Source organism: Poromitra crassiceps (assembly GCF_964638095.1).
Source record: "Poromitra crassiceps genome assembly, chromosome: 21".
Lineage (NCBI taxonomy): Eukaryota > Metazoa > Chordata > Actinopteri > Beryciformes > Melamphaidae > Poromitra > Poromitra crassiceps.
Window position 1 is genome coordinate 26,612,089 of NC_139638.1, and position 27,902 is coordinate 26,639,990.

The 27,902-nt window shown below is 42.0% G+C and overlaps 1 protein-coding gene across 1 annotated transcript; it reads right to left on the bottom strand.

Annotated features, from left to right (window-relative positions):
* Nucleotides 1-17,749: 17,749 nt before the first annotated feature.
* On the bottom strand, nt 17,750-27,821 carry zmynd19 (zinc finger, MYND-type containing 19). The gene is made up of 6 exons (XM_083657447.1): nt 27,698-27,821; nt 25,885-25,944; nt 25,631-25,737; nt 22,554-22,694; nt 21,029-21,209; nt 17,750-17,895 (listed from the first exon to the last, which is right to left on the bottom strand). Exons 1-6 carry the CDS (start codon nt 27,746-27,748, stop codon nt 17,752-17,754), a joined length of 684 nt encoding a protein of 227 aa, XP_083513573.1. The 5' UTR covers nt 27,749-27,821; the 3' UTR covers nt 17,750-17,751.
* Nucleotides 27,822-27,902: the final 81 nt, after the last annotated feature.

Below are 27,902 nucleotides of genomic sequence, written 5' to 3' on the forward strand. Positions count from 1 at the left end.
AAGTGAGCAGGAATTTTATAGCTGTCCGCTCCCATTCAGAACACAATGAAAACGCTCCGATTTCGAATAAAGATTAAAAATCTAAAGTCAATTGTACCAGGGCAAACTCACTTGATCCATGTAGAGACATAGCCCAGCTATCATAGCAAAGTCATCTTGAGGCTGGATGCATGTCAATTTTTCTGTTTTGGACATGTATGTACAGTGTCAAGTGAGCAGGAATTTTATAGCTGTCCGCTCCCATTCAGAACACAATGAAAACGCTCCGATTTCGAATAAAGATTAAAAATCTAAAGTCAATTGTTCCAGGGCAAACTCACTTGATCCATGTAGAGACATAGCCCAGCTATCATAAGGAAGTCATCTTGAGGCTGGATGGGTGTCAATTTTTCTGTTTTGGACATGTATGTACAGTGTCAAGTGAGCAGGAATTTTATAGCTGTCCGCTCCCATTCAGAACACAATGAAAACGCTCCGATTTTGAATAAAGATTAAAAATCTAAAGTCAATTGTTCCAGGGCAAACTCACTTGATCCATGTAGAGACATAGCCCAGCTATCATAAGGAAGTCATCTTGAGGCTGGATGGGTGTCAATTTTTCTGTTTTGGACTTGTATGTACAGTGTCAAGTGAGCAGGAATTTTATAGCTGTCCGCTCCCATTCAGAACACAATGAAAACGCTCCGATTTCGAATAAAGATTAAAAATCTAAAGTCAATTGTTCCAGGGCAAACTCACTTGATCCATGTAGAGACATAGCCCAGCTATCATAAGGAAGTCATCTTGAGGCTGGATGGGTGTCAATTTTTCTGTTTTGGACATGTATGTACAGTGTCAAGTGAGCAGGAATTTTATAGCTGTCCGCTCCCATTCAGAACACAATGAAAACGCTCCGATTTCGAATAAAGATTAAAAATCTAAAGTCAATTGTTCCAGGGCAAACTCACTTGATCCATGTAGAGACATAGCCCAGCTATCATAAGGAAGTCATCTTGAGGCTGGATGGGTGTCAATTTTTCTGTTTTGGACTTGTATGTACAGTGTCAAGTGAGCAGGAATTTTATAGCTGTCCGCTCCCATTCAGAACACAATGAAAACGCTCCGATTTCGAATAAAGATTAAAAATCTAAAGTCAATTGTTCCAGGGCAAACTCACTTGATCCATGTAGAGACATAGCCCAGCTATCATAAGGAAGTCATCTTGAGGCTGGATGGGTGTCAATTTTTCTGTTTTGGACATGTATGTACAGTGTCAAGTGAGCAGGAATTTTATAGCTGTCCGCTCCCATTCAGAACACAATGAAAACGCTCCGATTTCGAATAAAGATTAAAAATCTAAAGTCAATTGTTCCAGGGCAAACTCACTTGATCCATGTAGAGACATAGCCCAGCTATCATAAGGAAGTCATCTTGAGGCTGGATGGGTGTCAATTTTTCTGTTTTGGACATGTATGTACAGTGTCAAGTGAGCAGGAATTTTATAGCTGTCCGCTCCCATTCAGAACACAATGAAAACGCTCCGATTTTGAATAAAGATTAAAAATCTAAAGTCAATTGTTCCAGGGCAAACTCACTTGATCCATGTAGAGACATAGCCCAGCTATCATAAGGAAGTCATCTTGAGGCTGGATGGGTGTCAATTTTTCTGTTTTGGACATGTATGTACAGTGTCAAGTGAGCAGGAATTTTATAGCTGTCCACTCCCATTCAGAACACAATGAAAACGCTCCGATTTCGAATAAAGATTAAAAATCTAAAGTACTAGGTGTGCTTTTATTTTACTTTTATCCTGTGTTTACTTGATCCATTTTCTGCTGGAAAACTGCTGCCATGCTCCATGTTTGTTTTAATTTGTTGATGTTTTGTTTTTTCATGTATTCGCTATGCTTTTTATATCTGCTTGCACACAAATTGCCCTTCTGGGACAAATAATAAACTTGAATCTTGAATCTTGAATCTTGAATCTTGTATGTACAGTGTCAAGTGAGCGCACGTTTCATTTTTTTTACACTATATATAACATGTAGTATGAACATACGAACACTAAGATAAACCTCTAGTTTAATGTTTGAATGAAAATAGACATACTGTACAAAGGAGACCGTGTGTTATTTCTTGAAAGGCTTAACAGGGTGTGTCGATAGCTCACACTGGTCAATAGAGGCTAGGCCTACCTCTCACCTGATTATGGCCTCTATAGGGAAGACATCAATAGAAGAGATTATCAAGCTATAGGCTAGGCTAGGTGACCCATTATGCAAAGCATGAACAATGTGGTCTTGTGAGAAGTAGGTAGCCTATTAAATGTTCTTTGTATCCTTCTTGGGACCACAGTGAAAATCAGTTGAACAACTGTCTGTGTTCTTTATCCTTGTACTACTTTTTGTCACATAATTTATGTAATACTATTGTACTAAATATAAATCAATCAATCAATCAATCTATCATAAGGAAGTCATCTTGAGGCTGGATGGGTGTCAATGTTTGTGTTTCGGACAGTGTTGTCCATGGGCAACCAGTAGACTTGGTGACCAATTATAAATATCTTGGCACTATTTTTGACAGCAAGTTGAAGTTCGATCTAAACTGTGAAATGCTGTGCAAAAAAGGTCAACAACGTCTCTTTTGCCTAAGGAAGCTTGCCAGATTCCAGGTTGACAGGACTCTGATGAAACTGTTTTATTGTGCCTATATCGAGTCTGTAATCTCATTCTCTATTATCTGTTGGTATGGAAACCTTGGTATTCAAGGGAGGAACTCTCTCGGGAGGATTGTGAGAGCGGCATCTAAAATAGCCGGAGTAAATTTGAGTAGCCTGGACCACATTTTTAACAAACAGGTGCTTAAAAAGGCCATGTCCATTCGCATGGACGATACTCATCCTCTCTGCCCAGAGTATGTGCTGCTCCCTTCGGGCCTTCGGCTAAAAGTTCAGAGGGCTACGAAAAACAGATATAAATTGTCTTTCGTTCCTGTTTCCATCACAGCTTTAAATGCTGCTGAGAGGAGGAGATAGTGCACTCTCTCTCTCTCTCTCTCTCTCTCTCTCTGTCTCGCTCCCTTTTCTCTGTCTCTCATGCAGCTTAAACGCTGCTGGGCGGAGGAGATGATGCACTCTCTCTCTCTGTCTCTCTTTAGGTATTGCTGCTACAAATATTCTTTATATATTTTATATTCGAGATATATCTTTATTTATTTTTTACCTACCTATTTATGCGAGCTCAAATAGTCCTGGACTCTTATTACTTTTAAGTTCATGTACGTGTCTTTTACTACTTTTAAGTACATTGTACGTGTCTTTATTACTTTTAAGTACATTGTACAGATCCCTTGAGGTGTGTTTTTATTTTACTTTTATCCTGTGTTTACTTGATCCATTTTCTGCTGGAAAACTGCTGCCATGCTCCATGTTTGTTTTAATTTGTTCATGTTTTGTTTTGTCATGTATTCGCTATGCTTTTTATATCTGCTTGCACACAAATTGCCCTTCTGGGACAAATAATAAACTTGAATCTTGAATCTTGAATCTTGTATGTACAGTGTCAAGTGAGCGCACGTTTCATTTTTTTTACACTATATATAACATGTAGTATGAACATACGAACACTAAGATAAACCTCTAGTTTAATGTTTGAATGAAAATAGACAAAGGAGATGTCTCTCAAATAATAACTTGCTCACCCTATAGTGAAGTAGTTGGTAGCTTCCTAAACTATGCTTTTAAAGTAGTTTCCCCAACACTGCTCATTATGCAAAATGATGTGATCTTGTGAAAGGTAGGTACTTCACGTGTGTGAATGGGCAATTTTATATCTTTCCTCTGATTGGCCACCTGTATTGAGGAGGCCTGGTCATCTCTGAGCATAAAGCCTCACCTGAGACCCCACAGATCACACTAACTGGAAACAAGGAAAAGCACATCTTGGAAACCAGAGGTCATCTCTCCACTGACTCTTCATGGAAAAAGTGAGTTTGACATTGATCTTGGTTTTGGTCTTTTATTTCTTGTTAGACATGTATCCCATGGATACATGGATTATGATCACAAACGCCTCAGTTTTCTGGATTTATGGATAATCAGAGAGAATAATTACTTTTATACAGATCTATTCAGGGAACCTAATAAAAAATAAATGCAATCCGTGACAGAAAAAAGAATAAGATTGATTGTTTATTCACTGGCCCCTGGCCTCTTGTCATTTTACAAAAGTGGCCCTGGGGCAAAGCAAGACCCCAATTAGTTGGCATTCTATGCACACAAAATGTTCTGGTTTATCTGCACTGTTTGCACTGTGTTTTGTGAAATGGCGGTAGCCTACTATACTGATTTGTTTTTCTTTTTGAACAGCCACGTCATGGAAAACGACATACACCTCAAGCATGGCTGTCGTCACCCCACTCTGGGCGGTCTCATCGGACTGTTCTTCCATCTATGGGTGAATCTGATCATAAAGAGGTGAGCATCGTCAATTTTCCCATATAAACCAACAACATGATCACGTGCTCTCCATAAGTGAAAACAAAAGATTATCTAAGCGTTGTAGTAGTGTTAATTTCGTCTACGTACTCTATGCCGAAAAATGTTGACTACCTTTCTCCCCAAGACTAGAGACTAAAGACAAGAGACTAAAATGTTCAGGCTTTTAGTTTATCTGACTAAGACGAGACTAAAGTAGTCAAACTTTTAGTCGACTAAAACTTGACTAAACGAAAGGTTTAGGTCTATGTGCCGATAAAAAATGAACAAGGACATTTGGCATAGGAGTAAAACTATGACTAAATTCAACAATAGACAACAAAATTTACACTAATTATAAACAGTTTACCTCTCAATGCAGCAGTTCAGTGTCCTGCAGCATCATATATGTAGCTGACATTGAACTGTCTTAAAACATATTCACATTTGTTAGAGATGTTACGCAGTTACAACATGACCCACCCAGTCTTAGCCAAGGGTTTTAACTATATGTGTGTGAGGCATTGTGTTCCCAAAATGTACAGCTACTTGCTTGGCTATGTTATATCCAGAGAGGTCTGAGTGCTTTCCATGCAGCGCAGCCAGTCTCCCTCCCTTCTCAACTCAGCTTCGGGCTAAGGAGGGACTGTAAATAGGGTCATAAATCATAAAAAGGCAAAATTAACATGTAGCCGTGTTTTTTTTCTCTCTTTTTCAGTTTGTCCTTGTCATTGGGGATTCACATCTCCGCTCGTTTGTTGATGGCTACACTGCCATGCCATCAGGGAAGTTCTGCTTTGGGTTCATGAGCACACCAGGAGCTACTGCACATGACCTACAGAAAGAGCTCTGCCGTGCAGACCAGCTTCCACTCGACCCGGAGGTCGTTTGTCTTCTGGCACCAGGGAACAACATGGCATCAAGTCCGACAATTGACATGGCTTCGAAAGAGTTCGAAAGTCTCCTGAAAGAGGCTGCTTATCGGTGGCCAAAGGTATATTATTATACAATTATTGTAAATTATTGTTTCCTATTTTGACTGACAGTTTAAATCCAGAGGTAATGATATCTGATTGCAAGCATTTCACTGTACAGTAGCTTACAACTAATTTTCTCTTTTATTTTTCTCTTCAACCTTTGCATAGCTCTTCGTGCTAGAATTCCCAATGCGCTTTCCTGATCAACGTCATGGGGATACCCCTTTGGACTACCAGGTTCACCTTCAACAGGAGTATCATCGAGTTGCGGCAGGCATTGGAGTTCGCTACTTTTCAACGAACGAACACTTCCCTGTGTGGAACAGGTAAAAATGAATATTGTGACAATTAGGGCCCGAGGCCGGTTGGCGAAGGCCCTATTGTATTCCAAAGGATTAGTATTAGGGCCCGAGCACCGGCAAGGCCGGTTTGCGAAGGTGTCATGCATGATAAGTGTCCATGCCTGTAGACATCTAGTATACCGTATGTCAATATCCATTTATAGTCATAGCGCCCCCTACTGGCAACTTTATTCGAAATCGGAGCGTTTTCATTGTGTTCTGAATGGGAGCGGACAGCTATAAAATTCCTGCTCACTTGACACTGTACATACATGTCCAAAACAGAAAAATTGACACCCATCCAGCCTCAAGATGACTTTGCTATGATAGCTGGGCTATGTCTCTACATGGATCAAGTGAGTTTGCCCTGGAACAATTGACTTTAGATTTTTAATCTTTATTCGAAATCGGAGCGTTTTCATTGTGTTCTGAATGGGAGCGGACAGCTATAAAATTCCTGCTCACTTGACACTGTACATACATGTCCAAAACAGAAAAATTGACACCCATCCAGCCTCAAGATGACTTTGCTATGATAGCTGGGCTATGTCTCTACATGGATCAAGTGAGTTTGCCCTGGTACAATTGACTTTAGATTTTTAATCTTTATTCGAAATCGGAGCGTTTTCATTGTGTTCTGAATGGGAGCGGACAGCTATAAAATTCCTGCTCACTTGACACTGTACATACATGTCCAAAACAGAAAAATTGACACCCATCCAGCCTCAAGATGACTTTGCTATGATAGCTGGGCTATGTCTCTACATGGATCAAGTGAGTTTGCCCTGGTACAATTGACTTTAGATTTTTAATCTTTATTCGAAATCGGAGCGTTTTCATTGTGTTCTGAATGGGAGCGGACAGCTATAAAATTCCTGCTCACTTGACACTGTACATACATGTCCAAAACAGAAAAATTGACACCCATCCAGCCTCAAGATGACTTTGCTATGATAGCTGGGCTATGTCTCTACATGGATCAAGTGAGTTTGCCCTGGAACAATTGACTTTAGATTTTTAATCTTTATTCGAAATCGGAGCGTTTTCATTGTGTTCTGAATGGGAGCGGACAGCTATAAAATTCCTGCTCACTTGACACTGTACATACATGTCCAAAACAGAAAAATTGACACCCATCCAGCCTCAAGATGACTTTGCTATGATAGCTGGGCTATGTCTCTACATGGATCAAGTGAGTTTGCCCTGGTACAATTGACTTTAGATTTTTAATCTTTATTCGAAATCGGAGCGTTTTCATTGTGTTCTGAATGGGAGCGGACAGCTATAAAATTCCTGCTCACTTGACACTGTACATACATGTCCAAAACAGAAAAATTGACACCCATCCAGCCTCAAGATGACTTCGCTATGATAGCTGGGCTATGTCTCTACATGGATCAAGTGAGTTTGCCCTGGAACAATTGACTTTAGATTTTTAATCTTTATTCAAAATCGTAGCGTTTTCATTGTGTTCTGAATGGGAGCGGACAGCTATAAAATTCCTGCTCACTTGACACTGTACATACATGTCCAAAACAGAAAAATTGACACCCATCCAGCCTCAAGATGACTTCCTTATGATAGCTGGGCTATGTCTCTACATGGATCAAGTGAGTTTGCCCTGGAACAATTGACTTTAGATTTTTAATCTTTATTCAAAATCGGAGCGTTTTCATTGTGTTCTGAATGGGAGCGGACAGCTATAAAATTCCTGCTCACTTGACACTGTACATACATGTCCAAAACAGAAAAATTGACACCCATCCAGCCTCAAGATGACTTTGCTATGATAGCTGGGCTATGTCTCTACATGGATCAAGTGAGTTTGCCCTGGTACAATTGACTTTAGATTTTTAATCTTTATTCGAAATCGGAGCGTTTTCATTGTGTTCTGAATGGGAGCGGACAGCTATAAAATTCCTGCTCACTTGACACTGTACATACATGTCCAAAACAGAAAAATTGACACCCATCCAGCCTCAAGATGACTTTGCTATGATAGCTGGGCTATGTCTCTACATGGATCAAGTGAGTTTGCCCTGGAACAATTGACTTTAGATTTTTAATCTTTATTCGAAATCGGAGCGTTTTCATTGTGTTCTGAATGGGAGCGGACAGCTATAAAATTCCTGCTCACTTGACACTGTACATACATGTCCAAAACAGAAAAATTGACACCCATCCAGCCTCAAGATGACTTTGCTATGATAGCTGGGCTATGTCTCTACATGGATCAAGTGAGTTTGCCCTGGTACAATTGACTTTAGATTTTTAATCTTTATTCGAAATCGGAGCGTTTTCATTGTGTTCTGAATGGGAGCGGACAGCTATAAAATTCCTGCTCACTTGACACTGTACATACATGTCCAAAACAGAAAAATTGACACCCATCCAGCCTCAAGATGACTTTGCTATGATAGCTGGGCTATGTCTCTACATGGATCAAGTGAGTTTGCCCTGGTACAATTGACTTTAGATTTTTAATCTTTATTCGAAATCGGAGCGTTTTCATTGTGTTCTGAATGGGAGCGGACAGCTATAAAATTCCTGCTCACTTGACACTGTACATACATGTCCAAAACAGAAAAATTGACACCCATCCAGCCTCAAGATGACTTTGCTATGATAGCTGGGCTATGTCTCTACATGGATCAAGTGAGTTTGCCCTGGTACAATTGACTTTAGATTTTTAATCTTTATTCGAAATCGGAGCGTTTTCATTGTGTTCTGAATGGGAGCGGACAGCTATAAAATTCCTGCTCACTTGACACTGTACATACATGTCCAAAACAGAAAAATTGACACCCATCCAGCCTCAAGATGACTTCGCTATGATAGCTGGGCTATGTCTCTACATGGATCAAGTGAGTTTGCCCTGGAACAATTGACTTTAGATTTTTAATCTTTATTCAAAATCGTAGCGTTTTCATTGTGTTCTGACTGATTGGAGCAAGCTTAATATAATAATATAGAAGTAGTTAGTACTACAATACCAAAGGATATATAGATCTAAATGGAATATAACCTTTTCCATGTGTATTGTTATTCAATTTGTGTGATATCACTTAAATTTGTGTATTTTATCGAGTTTGAATGATCGCTTTTATTCTGAAAAATCCTGACCGGAAGTAAGAAATTCCTGCTCAGAAATTCCTGCTCATTTGACACTGGCGTTTTTATCAACCTCCTCGTTGTGCTTTCGGATCCCGATCCTATAGCCTTCATCCAGCTGAGCAACAATGTTCACTCTTCCAAACATGGCTAGTTTCATTGCATTTAGCATATGGATCTGGCTCTGTTCGTGTTTTCTTGCTTTTTCTGCCAAATGCTTTATATCAGAAGTACCTGTCTCAATCCATGATCTGTCGGTTCCAGGTGACTGAAATAGGAGACAGGGAAAGCAGAATAAAGTATTAGCTTGGCTACATGCTGTTAGCCAGGCCTTCTTTGTAAACCAGCTACTTGAAAAAGACCGGGTGTATTGTCTTCCTCTGTCTGTAGCATGTTGTTTAATGGCGAGCACAGGGTGATCTGGTCCAAGCTCTTTCACTCGGAGCTTCTGCTGTAAAGTCCGTCTCTCAAACGGCGTCGCTTTGAGTGACTTCACGGAATTTTCTTTCTCCATTCTTGCAAAACGTCTTTTGTGTTTTATGGCAGTTGAAGCTCCTATGACCTCCTGAAGCTGCTCTCCCTCCTGACTGGTCCAGAGTTCCTCCTGTTCCTCTTCAATGTGTGGAGGCTCTGGGTCCTCCTGAAGTTGCTCTCCCTCCTGACTGGGCGAGAGTCCCTCCTGTTCCTCTTTAATGTGTGGAGGCTTTGGGTCCTCCTGAAGCTGCTCTCCATCCTGTTCCTCTTTAATGTGTGGAGGCTTTGGGTCCTCCTGAAGCTGCTCTCTCTCCTGTTCCTCTTTAATGTGTGGAGGCTCTGGGTCCTCCTGAAGCTGCTCTCCCTCCTGTTCCTCTTTAATGTGTGGAGGCTTTGGGTCCTCCTGAAGCTGCTCTCCCTCCTGTTCCTCTTTAATGTGTGGAGGCTTTGGGTCCTCCTGAAGCTGCTCTCCCTCCTGTTCCTCTTTAATGTGTGGAGGCTTTGGGTAATCGTGTTCCTCTTTAATGTGTGCGGTCACTGGGTCCTCCTGACGGATCCTGAGTTCCTCGTGTTCCTCTTTAATGTGTGGAGGCTCTGGGTCTTCCTGAAGCTGGTCTCCCTCCTGACTGATCCCGAGTTCCTCATGTTCCTCTTTAATGTGTGGGAGCTCTGGGTCCTCCTGGTCCAGACTGGGGCTCCACTCCTGCTGCTCAGCAGGAACCGCAGGAACAGCAGGAACCTGCTTCCAAATCAGCACCACTCTCAGCGTAGACATTTTGATTTTCACACAGTGACGGAAACTTTTCCTCCTGAACTATTTACTGGCAAACTGTGTCCTTCCAAGCTCCAACAGCTTCACAGCTAACGTTAGTTTCACAGCTAATAGCCTACAGCTAACGTTAGCTTCACAGCCACGGAGTTCAGCTAATACAGCTAACATTAGCTTCACAGCTAAACCATTCACCTGAAGAGAGGAGCTTCTTCTTCCCCTCAAGAGTTAAACAGAGCCCCTGTTCCAGTTTATATATTCGTGATCATCCGCCCACATGAGTCTTCTGTTTGTAAATTTAAAAAAAATACGCTACTGCTCCCTTCAGAAACAAGGAAACAATGCACACAATTTATACACGAGGGGGAAGGGAGCGCGTGAATAAGACGTCATTCGACAGCCACGCCCACCGTGGGGGAAACCATGGGGCTATGGGAGGGGGGTGTGGGGGGTCTCAACAGATATGGGCAGTCCCTCACTGGTGCAGTGATGAGAAGCACAACGTCTGTTAGTCCATCATCCCACTCTTCATATATATCTTCATATATATATATATATATATATATATTGACCCATATATATATATATATATATATATATATATATATATATATATATATATATATATATATATATATGGGTCAATATAAGTAAATTAATATATGATAGCCTTTCCACAGGAGTAGCTTTTCATATTTATTGGACATTTTCTTATTTTCCCCTATTTAGTCCATGGGCCAAACACAAAAATTGCACATATCGGTACCACTCAAGTGGACAAATTCTAATCATGATTTTTGAACAGGTGAGATATATCCATATCCATCCATATTCATATATCCATAGATGACATTTTAGTATGATAGCCTTTGCAGAATGGCAGCTTTGTCACAGTTATCGGGTCATGAATTTAGCCAGCCCCTACAATAAATTTGATTCTAGGTGCTGATGCATAACCTATTTTAGGCTCAGGAGTCAGGACCTTTAACCATGTTCTATGAGAACATGTTCTCAGCTTCTTAGCATTCATTTGAGCTCAGTTGTGAGTCACTACAGACTTATTTTATTATCTAATTTTTTTAACCTTTTTATAGAAGTGCTTTTGATCATTTTTTATTATTTTTTACTGTTTTTTGCACTATTTTTGTCCTCTTTTTTTTTTTTTTACTTTTTAACTATTTTTAGGACATTTTTTTAACGGCTTTGTTCCTTATTTTTTTGTGTGACCGTTTGATTTATCTTTGAAATAAAAACACTTTACTTGAACCCTTGTTTCATCATTCATGTTAGCATCAGTCATAACATCACAAACACAATTAAAGTTAATATGAACACCTGTTAAAATAAACAGTGACAATATCCATTGGTTGCTGTGAGAATAAAGAAATATTATCTTTAACCAGAGCAAGCACACAAAATGTCCTTTCTTTGTGTTTATAAACACAAAGATCATTGCCCATTTACATGAATGATCATCCTTTTGTCTGCCGGCCCCTGGACCATCTCAATCCTGCCCTCAACTCATTCAAAAGAAAAAATAACCCCAAAATATAGAAAAGGCAGAATTGTTAATGAATCTAAACTGCTGCAGCCAGTGGATTTGTATCACAGTATATATTATATTATATCAGGGGATTAACAGGAGAAATTATCAATCACAGAGGGAGAGAGGGTTAACAATGGGGTGTGTGGCCCTTCACTTACTTGATGTAAGTCAGTATGGCCCCCTGGAAAATAATGTTGTAATCTGAAATAATGTTTTCTCTAAACCCAGCGCATTTGCAGGACACGGAAAAGTGGGCACCCTGAACAGACAGGACATATATCAAGAAGCCTTCCATGAGCTCGGCCGTGCTTGGGATGTCTCTAATGTGCTCTTCAAGAAGCTGCTGGAAATCATGTGCCACATGTGTATGTACCCTCTACTACACACATTACAGATGTCAACCTCCTCCGATACCAACTTTTCTGCACCAGACGTGGGGAGGTCGAGTCCAGCCAGCTTCCACCATGTGAGGATTGGCTATTAATGCATTCCATTCATGCAAACGATCAGACTGCAATCTGTAGACGGTCTCTTCAAACCCAGCCATCTGTACCAAGGCCCAAGGACCATGGGTGGACCACAGACGATGAGATGTAGCTTGAAATCCAGTGGATGTGCGGTTCCCCAGGACCAGACCGTTTTGCAGTTGCTCTCCTGCAAGTGTGTGAGGTTGTGCAAACCACCAGAGTGCACAGGTCTCAATAATGGTCTGAAGTGCACAAACCTGTGCAAACTACAAAAATGTGCCGGTGCCAACCAGCACACTCAGATGTGAATGACGATGATGGTGTTGCCCTCGTGGGTGGCATGGTGTCTCAGGAAGCGTAGATTGTCCTAATATTGTCCTGAAAGACTGGAAACATTTTGAATGTAGCTGTTCATATAATGTAACACAAATAAAACTATTTTTGACTGAGAAATGTGCCAATTTAGTAGACAAGCATAGTATATAGATCTAGTATATTATAGTATAGTTTAGTATATTATAGTATAGCATAGTATAGTATAGTATAGTATAGTATAGTATAGTATAGTATAGTATAGTATAGTATGTACAATATCATAGGATAGTTTGCCTATATCTATGTAATATTAACAGTAGTCCAGACACACCCTAGGCAACGGATAATGAAAGAAAGATGATTTCCAGGGAGGGCACTTTCCTAGTTTTGAATGACAGCAGTCATTTAAGAGGGGATAAGCACTAATAAGCTACCAGTCATCATGGTCTATCATATAAAAACATAATCTAGGGATGTATATGAATTAAAAAAATCACAAGTAAAATTTGCCCACCTGGCTGGTACCGATGTTAAATTTAGGGCTCTGGCTCATTTCCCTTGAGAAGTCATTCTTCTACCTTAAGGGCCACATTCACCCCTCACAATGGGATAGTATGGATACATAGACCTTTTCTGAATCCTTATAGTCCTGTGAGTATTCCAGTGTTTGTTGTTTGTGTCTGTGATGTTCCTAGATGCCACAGTGCTGAAATAAAGACTATAGTTTAGGTGAAAATTGTGGAAAAATGAATGTCACTGACACTTTGAAGAGCCCATGTGACCTCTTTATTTGTCAGACAGACTCATAACTGAGCTTAAATGAAAGCTAAGAAGCTACCCTTTAAAATGCTGTCAAACATGTTCTCACAGAACATGAGTAAAGGTCCTGAAAATGAGCCTAGAATAGGATATGCATCAGCGCCTAGAATCCAATTTATTGTAGGGGCTGGCTAAGTTCATGAGCTGATAACTGTGACAAAACTGCCATTCTGCAAAGGCTATCGTACTAAAATATAATCTATGGATATATACCTGTTCAAAAATCATGATTAGAATTTGTCTACTTGAGTGGTACCGATATGTGAAATTTTGGGGTTTGGCCCATGGACTATGTAGCCTGAGGAGGTTTTGCCTGTTTTCAAATAGACATCTGTCAGATGTATTTCACCACACTGCCACCAACAGAGAGGAGAGAAGGTAGCCTGCATTGAAAAAACGACCTTAATGGCGTCTACCAATGTCCTTTTGAATTGTTGCATCAATGGACCAGTCTTTTTACTCTCAAGAGTTCCCGCTCTCTTACTACAGTAGATTGCTCTGGTGCGACTCATCGTTCCTAGCCAATCACGGGACAGCAGGAGTGCGTGCAATAAAAAGGAAAATTGAGGGACAAACAAGTAAATCCCAATGTTCTTAAATATAATAATAATAATATATAAAACATATCAAATATAAATATATGTAAAATAAATAACATAAAGAGATGCTATGTTTGCAGGACACTGAAAGTGTATGAGCCCATCATGCAAAGCCACATTTCTCACCTTATAGTTGACTAAAAAGGGAAATAGTGACACCAGACAGAGCCTGTGTTCTTGGTAAATAAATGTCTTAACAACACCATAATGAATGAACTGGCAGCTTCAAAATCATCAAGCAGATATCTGTGGGCTGCTTCCGCCCGGTGCAGCCAGGCTCACATCCATAGAGGGACTCATTAGACAGTTATTTAGACATCTTGGGAAGAAAACGCCAGCTCGCCAGCTGGTAAGTCTGGTAAGACTGGCGGGGTGAGGGGGGGGTCCTCACACCCACACAGACAGCCCCACTGCAAGAGAGGGACTATATCCACAACGTGCGAAAGAACAGAAATAGAAAACAAAATATACTTTTTGTATATTTGGGGTTGTCCTTTATCTTTTTGTGTAAGAACCATTGTGGTCCATGGCAGCAGCAGGTCAGGTGGTGAAGATGCAAAAGTCAGTAAAGTGAAGGGGGCGGGGCTAGGTTAAAGGGGGCCGTAGCTAGGGAGAGGAAGGAGCTGGGGTTGGGCTCTGGGTAGGGGGTGTGGTCATGGGGGCGGGGCTAGGGAGAGGAAGGTCGTAGTGAGTCAGGATTTGAAGAGTGGCTAGGGGGAGGGGTGGTGGAAGGGGGCGGGGTTAGGGAAAAGGGGCCGTAGCTAGGGATAGGGAGGTCATAGAGTCGGGGTTCAAGGACTGGGTAGGGGGAGTGGCTGAGTTAGGCCAATTTTCTGTGTTGAAAACAATTAGCTGTTGTTGAGGTACCCCGCCTAAACACTGCCTCAAGTGGCATAAGGCTGAATGGCCACACACTGCACCGTGGTCCATCAATGCCCTTTTTCACATTAAGTCATTTGGTGTCTAAAAGGCAGGAAGTAACACAGGTGCAACAGCAAAACATTAATGAGGGTTACCACGCAACTTCCAGTCCATGGGTGTCCCAGTGCCAGGGAAGCCCCCGTTAATGTTTTGGTTGCGCCCGTTACTCCCTGCCTTTTAGACACAAAACGGCTGATGTGAAAACCGCCAGGCGCTCTCTATTCAGCTGTAACATTAGCATCGCAAACGCCCACAGATGAAGCTTTGTTTTATTTATTTCATCATTTATTTTACATTGAAGAGAAACGTTCAGTTATCCCCAACTCTGTACTTCCATTCACATACTGTAGCTCTTTATTTCTAGGTGATTAATGCTTATATTCTTACAAAAAAAAAAGGATTTCAGACACAATCTGTACACCACCTCCAAATCACACCCTCTCTCTCTTCATCCCCCCCCCCCTCTGCGACCGAAACGCTAACATGGGAGCCAAATTGTTAGTGCAGTGTTAAAAAACCTGTTCACAAACATACAAATCATCAAGAAATCGCATGTACATCTGTTGAGTTACATGCTTATATTATGCGAGTGTCTGGACTCATCAGCTAAGACACGGGAGGATAGACACATTGAGCAAGGTGTGCATTGTCGGTAGGCCTAATACAGAGAAGGCAGGTGATTGGGAATAAAGTCGACAGAACAGTCTTATGTGTAGTAGGAAACAAAAAAAACACAGGAACATCAATTAAAACAGTCTCCTAAAGAAAACTAACCATTAACCAAGGTGTGTTATGGGAGTTTTTTTCTTACTCCGATGACAATGTCCCACACGGGCGCATTATTTAGTGATGTTGTGCTGTGTTGTACAGGAAAATCTGGAAGGGCAAGTCATCTCATTGAGATGAACAGAGAGGGGGACTCATTCATTCTGGAGATTTCATCACAAGGAACAACAGAGAGGCAAAGTGGAACGTCACTTCCTGCTTCAGCGCTGTACCAGAGATTTCCTTCCGCAATTTATTTTCTCATAGACATTTCGTGAAACGCGTATAAAAAGAGTTTTACTTGTTCAAACCAAACGGTTCAGATATATTTAGAAACGGGAGAGATCGCATAACATTTCACCCAGACCAAAACGTTAAAAAAAAATCAGATTTAAAGAAAAATATTTTTTTTTTTCAAGTTTTGGTCAGAGTGAAATGTTCTATGGTCTCTCCCGATTCTAAATATAGCTGAAGCGTTTGGTTTGACGAAGGACAACTATTTTTATAAGCATTTTACGAAATGTCCATGGGAAAATAAATGGCGGGTGATAATCTCTGGTGCAGTGCTGAAGCAGGAAGTAGGCGGTCACTTTGCCTCTCTATGCCTTAAGTGAGCGGGCTGAACTCCACAACATCCCACCCAGCCCGATGTCAAGGTCCCATATTAGTCACTTCTCATAAGTTTGTCTTCAAAGAAAGAAGAGGAAGAAATCACCGTCGCAGGACAAACATGTGTTTCACAATCAAATAATGTGTTTTAAATAAATATAGCTCCATTCATAAAATTTCTTCCAAAATAACCCAGAGAGCAAATTCTCACACAAGAAACAAGAGCACTACACCCCAGATCCCGCCCCCCCCACCCACAAAAACTACAAATGCCAGAAGCCTGTTGGGAGAGATGGGTGTCGATTCAAATCCAGCAAACCGTGACCGAACGGAGGGATTTAAACAAGTGCTGGGAGAAGTGCCAAACACCAGTAGTTTTTCTATATTAATTTGAAACAGCATGGAAAACAGGGTAGAACCGATTCTTTTAAATGCAATAACCCCAGAGTCACATAGGCTGATTCAAATTTGTTACGGTTTCTCTTTAACAGTCAAAACCAGTCTGATTGGATCAATTTCAAAACCAGGAGTCAAGGAAACTCTTCTAGAAAAACAAAAAGCCGCTACTGGCAGCTACTTTATTATAGAACATAAGTGAAAATCTGTTTTCTCCCCCATCGATTCTCAATTTAAATATTTATTAATTTGTGAAATTTAAAATTCATATAATATGGCCCCCTTTAAAAGAGAAAAGACACACCCATAACCCACTTTGACCATTTCAATGTCCTTCAGTCCTTATTGGCAGCACATACACAAACGTATACAAGCATACACACACACACACACACACACACACGCGCGCGCACGCACACACACACACAAACACACCCACTCAATACTGGTAGTGTGACTCAATCAGTGAACTCTATCTGACGCATGTTGTGGTTGGTTGCAGGGAAGCATGAGGGACAGGGAGGTGGTGATGATGAGGATGATGGCAGCCACGTGCACCAGAGAGGTCAGAACGGGAGCAGATACAGTGAAAAGGTCCATGTCCCCTTTTGTACCAGCTGAACGACAGGTACTGTAGCCCCCTGGGTCCCCGTTTACACACAGACGTCATCGGAACCCAGCTGCTGGGTCGGAGGTGTGTGGATGATGACGACGACGACGACGACAAACCGTCCCCGTTTTTTCGACTGTGGTCCAAAGAAGCTTGTCCGGTTTATCGGCGGGACGAGTTCCCCCCCCCCTCACGTACAAAACCATAGCAGCAGGTGGAGCTCGAGGGTCCCCCATCCTCGAGAGAAAAACTAAACAAATAATAATAATACCCCCCTCCCCTCCCCCATAATCCAGATCCACATGGAAAGCAAGCTATGGAGATTTACCAGTTCTGGGAAGTGGTAGTTGTCTTTTCGCGTTATTCTCCTTCCCCTCCTCCATCTCCTCGCCCCGAGCACTCGTCAACCAATCAAGCAACCAACATTGTCCTCTTGTCGTTAGTCTCTTGTCAGCTATTTTTTTTTCTGTTGCCATTTTGCACTTTGTCCCCCGCTCCCCTCCCCTCCCCAAAGTCTAACCCTGCCCCCCCCTCATCCTCGTTCCTCCTTTCCCCCGTTGAGGACGAAGGGGCAGCTCATCGCTCGGGCTCCGACTCCAGGGCCAGCACCCGCTTGCGCTCGCGACACTGCTTCTTGTGGGCCGGCCAGTCCCGCTGCTGGCACTGCGAGCCGCAGTAGCGCGCCACCTGGCAGCGCCCGCAGATGTTGAACTCTCGCAGCTGTGGACAGACAAGGAAACAGGATCATCTTTGGCCCTAGGGTGAGCACCTTCAAAGCACGCGCGCAAAGTACCGTAAATTCCGGACTATAAGCCGCACCGGTGTATAAGCCGCACCTGCAAAGTTGACTATTTTTTTCTTATATAAGCCGCACCGGACTATAAGCCGCGGGTGTTTTAATGTTTTTTTTTTATTTTTTATTGTGTTTTAATGTTTAATTATAGGGGTGCACCGATCGATCGACACGCAATCTGTATCGGCCGATTTGGACCTCAAATATGTGATCTGCTGTTTCCGATATTCCTTTAATGTTGCCGATCGCATAGCCGATCATGCTGCACGTGAGAAACATGAGGCAGCCCATTTTCATGTCTTCAATGTCTATCGTTTAACTTTCATATTGTGCTCTAACGTTTATATCATTGTGTTGCAAAGCACACGCTTTGCTTTCGTCAGTGTACTCACCTCCATGCACACACCGCACCAGACTGTCAACACACCCCTTGCGTCTTTGAATCACACAAATCAGCTGGTGATTAGAGCAGCCTCAGCAGAGAGAAGTTACCTCCAGTCCTCCCGCCTACCGAGGCATTTGCATGCTGTTAAGTCCGTGTGTATTAAAGTCCCAGATTGACACGGTGCTACTGTGGTAGTCGGGCCGGGTAGTGCACGCGCACACACAGACAATTTCCACGCAAGCATTGATGTTCCCGCGGGCACTTTGAAGGAAGCGAAAGTGTGCGGCTGAGTATGTGGATGTGCGCTCCGTTCAGACAGACTTTCTTCCTTTCTTTGAACATCAGTTGAACATGTTCTAATCCCCTTCTTCCATGTGTGCGTATATGACCAACCAGTAAGTCATTATTATGTTAATATTCCTGTATTGCATTCCCTTTTGGTTTTAGATCGATCTACCTGCAATCATTGCAATAACGTTTGTTTAGGCGTGCACTTGCGGTTTGATTGTCTGTTGCGCTAATTAATGCCACTACTCAGATGGAGTTTAGCTGGTGTGTAGCTTGTGATTCTGTTGTTTCTCCCGTCATGTAACCCTGTCACCATTATGTAGATCGCACTCATAGTGCTGCTAATTATAACACTGTAACTCGGCCTCGATGGGCGGGTCGTTTTGATGTTCGTTCGATGCGGATCCCAATGTATGACGGTTATTGTGCATAACCCCGGTTCTATGAGTGGGAGCTCTTTGGCTTTAGTCATGGTTCAAGACTGGTGTTTAAGAGTAACTGACTTACAGTTTACCTAATTATCATTTATATATTATTAGTTGTTAATTATCACTATAATTGGCCTATATAACAGCAAGCTTGGTTACTGACCTGTTTGTATATTTTATTGCCTCCTTTTTCCAGACCACACACAATCCTACTATTCCTGTCATAATGCTGTAAAGAGCCTATACTGCTGTACTGTAGGCTACTGAAGAGAACTGACAACTAAACGGTTGAACTCCCATCTGTCTCCTGCCTCGTGTTTTTACGGACACCCCAGGGCGTATATATATATATATCGGTGATCGGTAATCGGTAATCGGTGATCGGTCGATGATCGGTTGGGCAGATATTTCTCATAGGTGATCGGCAATCGGTGATCGGTGGCAAAAAACGTGATCGGTGCACCCCTATTTAATTACCATATGTAATGCTCCCATTTATTAACATTTCAACAAAACATCATAACACAACACCACCTGTGTTGTTATTTACAGTGCACACAGTGTCATACAGTGTCATACAGTGTCATACAGTGTCATACAGTGTAGGGGTGGGAATCGCTGAGTAGCTCACGATACGATATCGTCACGATACTTGGCCCTCGATAACGATATATCACGATACTGCGATACTGCGATATATTGGAAGACGATACATCACGATACCTGTGTAACAAGTGAAAAAAATACCTCTGAAGGCAAAAAATCATGTATTATGCATTTATTAGCAGAATTGACATGAACTCTCTGAGTTCACTCACTCACTCATACCATTTTCGATACCACGGAGGAAAAGTTACACATTAAGTCTTTTTATTATTACTATTAAAACAAGAAAACCTATATAACCTACCTACCTACCTATATAATTTCTAAAAGTAGATATTAATGATCAAACATTTCCATTCATGTAGCCTACAGTAGTTATGTTTTTGTTTCAACTACAAACATAAATAAAGTCAACTTGAAACTATGTTTCAACTACCACACACAGCATAATATTTTAGCCTGTTTATTAAAAAAAAAAAAAAAAAAAAAAAAAAAAATTAATAAACATATCGATACTTGGCGCCAGTGTATCGATAACGTATCGCGGGTGGAAATATCGCGATAACGTGGGTATCGATATTTTGTCCCACCCCTAATACAGTGTGGTGAAAAGAGGGCAAGAGAGGAAATTAAAACAGAATTGGATTTATAGTTAGAAAGAGTGCTAAAAAAGAGATTTTTTTTTTTTTTTTTTTTTTAATCCATAGATAAGCCGCACCGTTATATAAGCCGCAGGGGCCAAAAAAGGCCAAAAAACGGGAAAAAAGGTGCGGCTTATAGTCCGGAATTTACGGTAGCCAAGATCCATAGGTGATTTTCATAAGCTCTACACCTCAGCTTTTCATCTCCGACTTCAAAATTCAAATTAACTAATGCGTGTCCACTTCCGTCAGGGTGAGAGTAAAATCTAGAGGTCGGCCGATTAATTCCGGCCGATTATTGTCATTTTTAATTAATCGGCATCGGCTACTGCCTCCACTCACAAGGCAGATTTATTATTATTATTATTATTATTGTTCTATTTCATAAAAAAAAGTCAGAAACATGTTGCTGTACTGGCTAAGATAACCATCTTATATTTGATGTAGGCCTACAGTATAATGTTATATTATATTTTCAATGTGCATGAATGGATAATGGAAATATAGGCTACTTGATTTTTTTTACCCAAATACTCTCATTATATTTTAATCGTATTTTATCGAATGGAAAAAAAAATCTGCCTTATATATCGGCCATCGGCCGCCCTGCTCTCTAAAGATCGGCATCGGCCATTGAAAAACACATATCGGTCGACCTCTAGTAAAATCATGTGATTGAGTGATTGGGGATGCCAGGCGCTGTATTACATACCCTCCTCTCAATGAGTGAACAGGGAGGGTAGTGACACTCGTAGTAGGTGCAGGAGCACTCCTCCTCCTCCACCAGCTCTCCGTTAGCGTTGTAGTAGCGCGTGCGGCTCAGCTCCAGATACTGCTCCTCCACCGGGTCGGCGGGCACCTGCTGGATGGCCAGCCAGTATAGAGACTGCTCCCTGCCAGATCAAGCGCGAGACAGGGGGGCAAAGATTGGCTGTGTTAAAAAAACATGTCTCAAGTCTCAACGGTCCTGTGCAGACGCAAAGAAATAGCAGGCTGGAGCTTTTATTCTGAGCTCTGTGTTCATTACCCATATGTATGAGCAGTGAGAATAAACAGTAGGGCTGACCCAAATACTTCGAAACGTCGATGCTTCAATCGATGCCATTGGTAATCGATTTCCAAATCAGTATTCGAATGCTTCGTTTTTCTTCTGAAACGTATTTTGAAATAGTAATCCAGCATTATTTGGTATGCATCAATATTCATTATTATTACTTATTCTCTCAGACAAGGATATTGTGCCTCACAGCTCTCATCTGTGATTTATTTGATGTGCTTATTGCACTTTTCACACATGCTTACTTGTACTACGGAGTGACAATAAAAATCTGGAATCTTGAAAATCCAAGTTCACAACGGATTGTGTTTTTTAGTCAAGCAAGTGGCACAATCGGCGTCACCAGATGGCAGCATAACAGCCAGTTAATGTTGCAGACAGTAGCATGTTATCTAACGATGCTAACCTCCTTATCTTATAAGTGGAGTGAGTGAGGGACTTTAGCCACTTGAGATACTGAGCCCCCATCCTCTGTTTGACCACTCGTGTCCTGCCATGATCAGATAACATCAAGACAAAACCAAATGTCATCTGGAGGATGATGGGACAAATAGATCGACTCTGTATTAGGGCTGCATACAATTATGAATCCCAATTATTTGACTAAATATTGTGATTTCACATATTTCAGCAGCAGCAGCTAATATGCATCATTTCCACTCGCATAGTCTTGCTCTTATTGTGGTCCTTAATTACAAAAATTAAAATAATTAATTACCACTTTCTGACTTAGATGTGCAAACTTTGCACAGAATCTGTACTCATTTATTTGTGGTCATGTGGTTTAAGACCACATCTATCTTCGCAATGCCAGGCAAAGAACCACTTTGAAGAATTAAAATATATAAGTATAAGGGGATCATCAGCTGTTTGGTCTGTGCTATCACTGATGTGCTGAACAACAGTCCAAGGCTGAGTCTATCTAAGTAGACTGTCTTTAGGAACAGTTGCGACCTGGAAAGGAATCTACTTTCTAAATAAGGCCGATGCAGCTCTAAAATATCATAATAATAAAGATATGAATGTCTACAGAGCCTATCTATCTAACGTGACCAAACAGCAACAGCTTTCGGCACGCTTGTCTCATGTGTCACTAGTCAAGCAGCCAGCAGAAGGAGGAAGTTGTCTATTTCAGATGCAGTCTAGCGATGTACTAGCGCGAGTATAGCTGCGGTCGTACCTCTGCTTGCTGGAAATCTCCTCGGCTTTGGGGCTCCAGTCGACCGGCACCAGTCGCAGGTTGTCTAGTCGGTTGTCCACGGTCACCGAGTTGATGTGGATGACTTGAAAACTGGGGGCGATGCCTCCTCTGTGCTTCTCCCTATGAAAAGACACGTTTTCAAAGCATGTCAGCCATGACGCCACACTCACTAGTTTCACAAATAAAACGTAGGAAAACAGGAAACAAACAGAGACACAGAGGCTTGAGCATTGGACTTCCATGACTTTTTACAATGACTTTCAACCAAATTTCAATGACCAAACATTTGATGAAGTCTCTGTGTACTGTATACATGAAAAGTGAGTGAGTAACAACCACGATATACTTCAAATGAAAAACTATGGTCAGTTAGTACTCTAACACGTTACCCCCAACACCGACAACAACAAAGATCTTGAGCAGGGCTGGGCGATATGGACCAAATTTCTTTCTTTTCACCTGACAGCGGGGAGCTTCACCAGCAGCATGTAGCACGTGGGAGGATCACGCTATTCCCATCAGTTCTCTTCCGCCACGAACAGACCAGAGGAGGCGCTAGTGCGGCGACCACGACACACACCCTCCTTCCGGCTTCCCACCCGCAGACACAGCCAATTGTGCCTGTATGGACGCCCGACCAAGCCGGCGGTAACACGGGGGCGTTAACTGCACATCCGGGCAGAACATGCCCTACGCAGCATTCATGCCCATGTATTTTTCCCCTTTCTCCATTTCACATTAGGTTCTGAATAGCAGGCATTATCTCCTCAATATGCTGCCTATGCGGATGCAGATGTCTAAAATGGAATAACGTTTCTATTAGGGGTGTCACGATACACTAATTTCACGATACAGGGTTCACGATAACGATACGATATTTTAACAATATTTTTTTTAACAAAAGTAAATCATTTTTATGTATTTATCTATCATTTATTTAACCATGTGAGTCCCGTTGAAATCGAAACCTCTTTTCAAGGGAGCCCTGGGAAAATACTGGAAAAATAGTCTTTCATTTGAAATACACAAAATACAAAACAAATGCTGTTTTTGGAAATTGTTATTATAATAACTAGAAAACATGGAATGGAAGATCATGCTTCTCTTGCAATAGAATGTGTCACACTGTCACAAACTAAATGTTTGTTGCATGGTGAAAGAAAAATAAAGTATACAATCTATTTCTTAAATAACTCATGCTCAATGGTCCCTAAACTTATGTAATCTTATGTACCCCTTGAGCTGTTTTGCCATGCCAGTAGTAGTCTACCCCCTCACTCATGCATGTTGATTCTGCTAAATTTGTTCTATTATTATTCAGGAGCAAAACATTTTTTTTTTTTTTTACGATTTTTTTTTCTGACGATACGCACATCGTGACGTTTCGATATCGCGATACATCGTGCGACGAAATATCGTGACACCCCTAGTTTCTATGAATAATAGTCGACCAGGTAAACCAGACAGTGTTTTGAACAGGAAGTCATAACACAACTGGGTCAAGTGGGCGGGGCTACATGAGGTGAATAACGTACCGTTATATGACATGAGACACCCACCACTACCTTGTATCAAATAGGCCATCAGATTGAGGCGAGATGAAGATACCTGGTGCGCTACTCAGAACAGATCCATAATAACGCAGAGGTACCTGCTTGGTGGCCGAGGAGAGATGTGCTGCTCGGTGTACCAATAGCAGTTCCCTCACTGTGGCCGGTGACGGGAGTTGCGGTTAACGTTAGCGACATCACGAGCAGCAACACTTTGATGTTTGTCTGCTTTGCGCGTGGCTCGTTAATGCCGCCCCTCTCATGTTCAATATATCGAGTCTTTTGCCACAACACAACCAGCATTTTGCGTATTGGAACCTAAAGCAATGTAGCTAAACGGTTCGGAACGAATACGTGTATAGTTACACCCGTATAAAATAGGTTTTATTTTATTATTATTATATTGTAAATGTATTTTGAAGTGAGATTATTAGAAGGATGATGCTAATGAGATGAGGAATTTCTGATGGGATTTCTGTAACTTCATTTGTAATTCCATACTTATATGGAATCATCCACTTTATATCAAGTTTATTCCTCCAACTTATCAAGAGTGGAGCAAGTGATGTTGGGAATCTTGCTAATATGACGTACGCACGCAAAGTGGGTTGTTGATTTCACTCTCTTTCTTCACCCTGTGGCTTAAATCCCATTGGCCGTTGCCAGTGTCACTCATATTGTACAGCTTCACACTACAGATCAAACAAATCAAACATTTGATAGCAAGTCGGTAGTCTTCAGTGCGTTCACACTAGGGATGTAACACTTATATGATATTTAGATGCTAAGTGTACAATTATAGTGGGAGGAAAAAACTATTCCACGATTATAATATATTTTATAATATATTATATTATATTAAAATATATATATTTTATATATTGCAATATATTTTTACACCACAAAGATGAGGAAAATTAAATATATATATATAACTAAAGTTTTATACTCTACTCTGCACAAGAATTGTCCTGCAACTCATACATTACACTATGTTGAAAACATTAAATACTGTGGGGAAAGTATTCTGCCTTTTAGAAATTGACAGTAACTGCCTTTTGAAAACAAAAATACTGGTTTGGACTTAAGTGTAAAGGTTAGTGTTTTTCCTCTTGCCTATAGGCTACTCGGAAATCATTTAATCAATACAACTCCCTGGTCATTTGAGGTATAATGCAAAATACTCCCACGCTGCTTTTTGGTGGATATAAGACTGGGATGTTGTCTCGTCTCCGTTCGCTACAGGCGCCGTCTCCCGCGAACTTGAGGCTGCGTTCAAGAGCACAGAACTGTTTACACAGATACTATGTCGACTGTTTATCAGTTGATTACGATGAGTTTGCTGCCGATCAACTGGTGGTGCCTCCCTATCAAGAACACCTCAGCAGAGCAGATGCTTGCCAGCACAGGGCCTTGAACCCCGGTCCTTCCAGCAGGAGGGCGAGCTCCTTCCTCACCATGCCACCCTTTACGCTCAACATACAGAGCAAAGTGTCTCAGACTCACCACAGCAGCTCATGCAACGGCCTTCCTGCCCAACGGCCTTTGCCAATGTCGAAAGCGTAGGCGAAGATCTTGGCGCCATTGCCGTCCGCATCTACCTCCATGCGTGCCTGGAGATGAAATAGTGAAATTGTCAGTCAAGCATATAATCAACAGGATAGACGTGTTTCTCGTGTCACTAAAATACTAAATCTGTGTTCTTGTCAAAACAAAAATACTGAGAGGACATATTTTTCAGGTGAATTATAGCGGTTTACCTCAAAGGCGTAGTTTTCCACCAGCGGTATGTCCTGTTCATCGATCAGCGTGTATTTTGTCTGAAACAAAATTACAAGAGTTTTAATGTCATGATTTCAATAGCTAAAACTGTAACAACCACAACAGCTACCTTTTCCCTTATTGCTTTGCTATATCAACATGAGACGACACATATCATTGAAGTTTATAAGTCAAGAGGACAGAAAAACAACAACAAAAGTTATCAAAACATTACAATCTAGCTCGCATGTGTCAGCCTAAACAACATACCCAGTGTCAAAATGCAGCTGGTCTAAAAACGGTTTCTAAAATGACGCCGGTCTCCTTCGAAATATACAGGAACGTGAATTAAAGTCTCCCAAAGCCTTGTTTTCATCCTCAAAATCAAGATCCAGAATATTGCATTAGTCCACCATTGACCCTGCTGCAAATGTGTGGCTGCAAATTAACCTGTGGCACACGCCTGCCGTACCATGGGAACGTGCACAACACAGACATCTCTGCACGATTTTAACCGGTTCAAAGAGACATGCAGTCAAAAAAGAGTGGCATGTTCAGATTGAGCAATAAACGTGTATGTTCAAACAGCATTCATATTTTGAAAACGTGGTCTGCTAGAGTAGAGGCAACATAGGTGACAGTTAACTACATTTTCATATCGCCAATGAGAAGGAAATCGTTTGAGAACAACACGTTCTTGGCCAGGAGCTTATGACCAGCAGCAAGAGAATCTTCTTGACAAGATTTAATCTCTGGTTTTGCACTGTCCACAGTCAGACTTGTGTTCCAAGTGAATATGAATGCATGAGCGTGTCATATTATGGGCTGCCTGCCTGGGTCCCCCTCTCAGTAGGGCAGGATTGAAAGATCCATAATGAGGAGGAGACCAAAAAGACAGCAGCCCTCTTGAGGACCCGATCCACCCCTGGCATGATACAACACAGCGTGGGCGGTGCTGCGCTGCTCTGCTCATACCAACGAGCAATGTGACGCTGAATTTCCTATTGACAGCAACATCAAATGTCATGTTTGCATATGGGAGCGGTGTGAGAGTGAGGTGGTACACGTGTTTTACATGTCTGTTGTGTATTGCCCAGGGGGAGCAGGGTCAGTCAGCTGATTCACCCCGGCTCGGTCTGAACGGCCTCTCTCTCTGACAGGAGCGTTTTTTTACAACATCCAGGGCCTGCACCGTACGTGGGGTCAATCACATTACTTTGGCCAAAATCAGGGTCGAGAAGACGGGACAAATGTTCGGTCGTAGCTGTCAAGCAGTGCTGTCATGCCAGTGCTTTGTCACGTTGCACAAAAGACTGTGGATGGAGCGTGGCAATGGCTTCCTCATATAGCCGACACTTCACACATAGCAAGCCGTCTAGTAACGTTGCCGACACAACACAGCTACTAGCGTAGCATTGCTAACTTTACACAGAATGCCACAATGTTAAGTTTCTGTCCGAGACGGGTACGACAATAATATGCGCTACTACTAACCCACCGCTTAACGTGAACCTAACCTGCTAGTACTAGCTAGCGTTGTTAGCTTCACGGCGATGTGAGTGTGTGTGGTGGAGGTGCAGAAAAGCAGTGTCGGGACTCGGCACAGCGAGCCGTTCTCTCGGGTCGTCTGGCTTCTGAAAACACAGCTAGTACGTGTAACGTTAAACAATCACCGCACCGACTGCGACTATTATGCATTTAGCCCCCCCTCGCTGCCGCCGCCTACCACCGTGAACCGTTTTGAAGCGCTTTTGTGCTCCCCGCGGGCCCTCCCCTTGTCGCACATGGCAGCCCTCCTCGGATCCAGCTCACCTTCCCGGCCACACGGCCAAGTCGAACGATCCCCAGCTTGAAATCCGACATTGGGAGGGCGGGTGGGCGACACAGCGAGACGTATGGGTCCACCGCAGCGCTATTCGGGTGTCAAACTCGTCGGGGCGGCCCCTCAGCCCCGGTGTAATGCCAGTTTGGGTTAATAGGTTCGGTATTTGCCCGATGCTGGTTCTCTCCAGTAGCA

Excerpts from the sequence above, each read along its gene's own strand:
- zmynd19 (XM_083657447.1), bottom strand. The coding sequence starts at position 27,748 with ATGTCGGATTTCAAGCTGGGGATCGTTCGACTTGGCCGTGTGGCCGGG. Across the intron at positions 25,945-27,697 it reads TTGGCCGTGTGGCCGGGAAG|ACAAAATACACGCTGATCGA; the intron begins GTGAGCTGGATC and ends ATTTTGTTTCAG. Across the intron at positions 25,738-25,884 it reads TGGAAAACTACGCCTTTGAG|GCACGCATGGAGGTAGATGC; the intron begins GTAAACCGCTAT and ends TTTCATCTCCAG.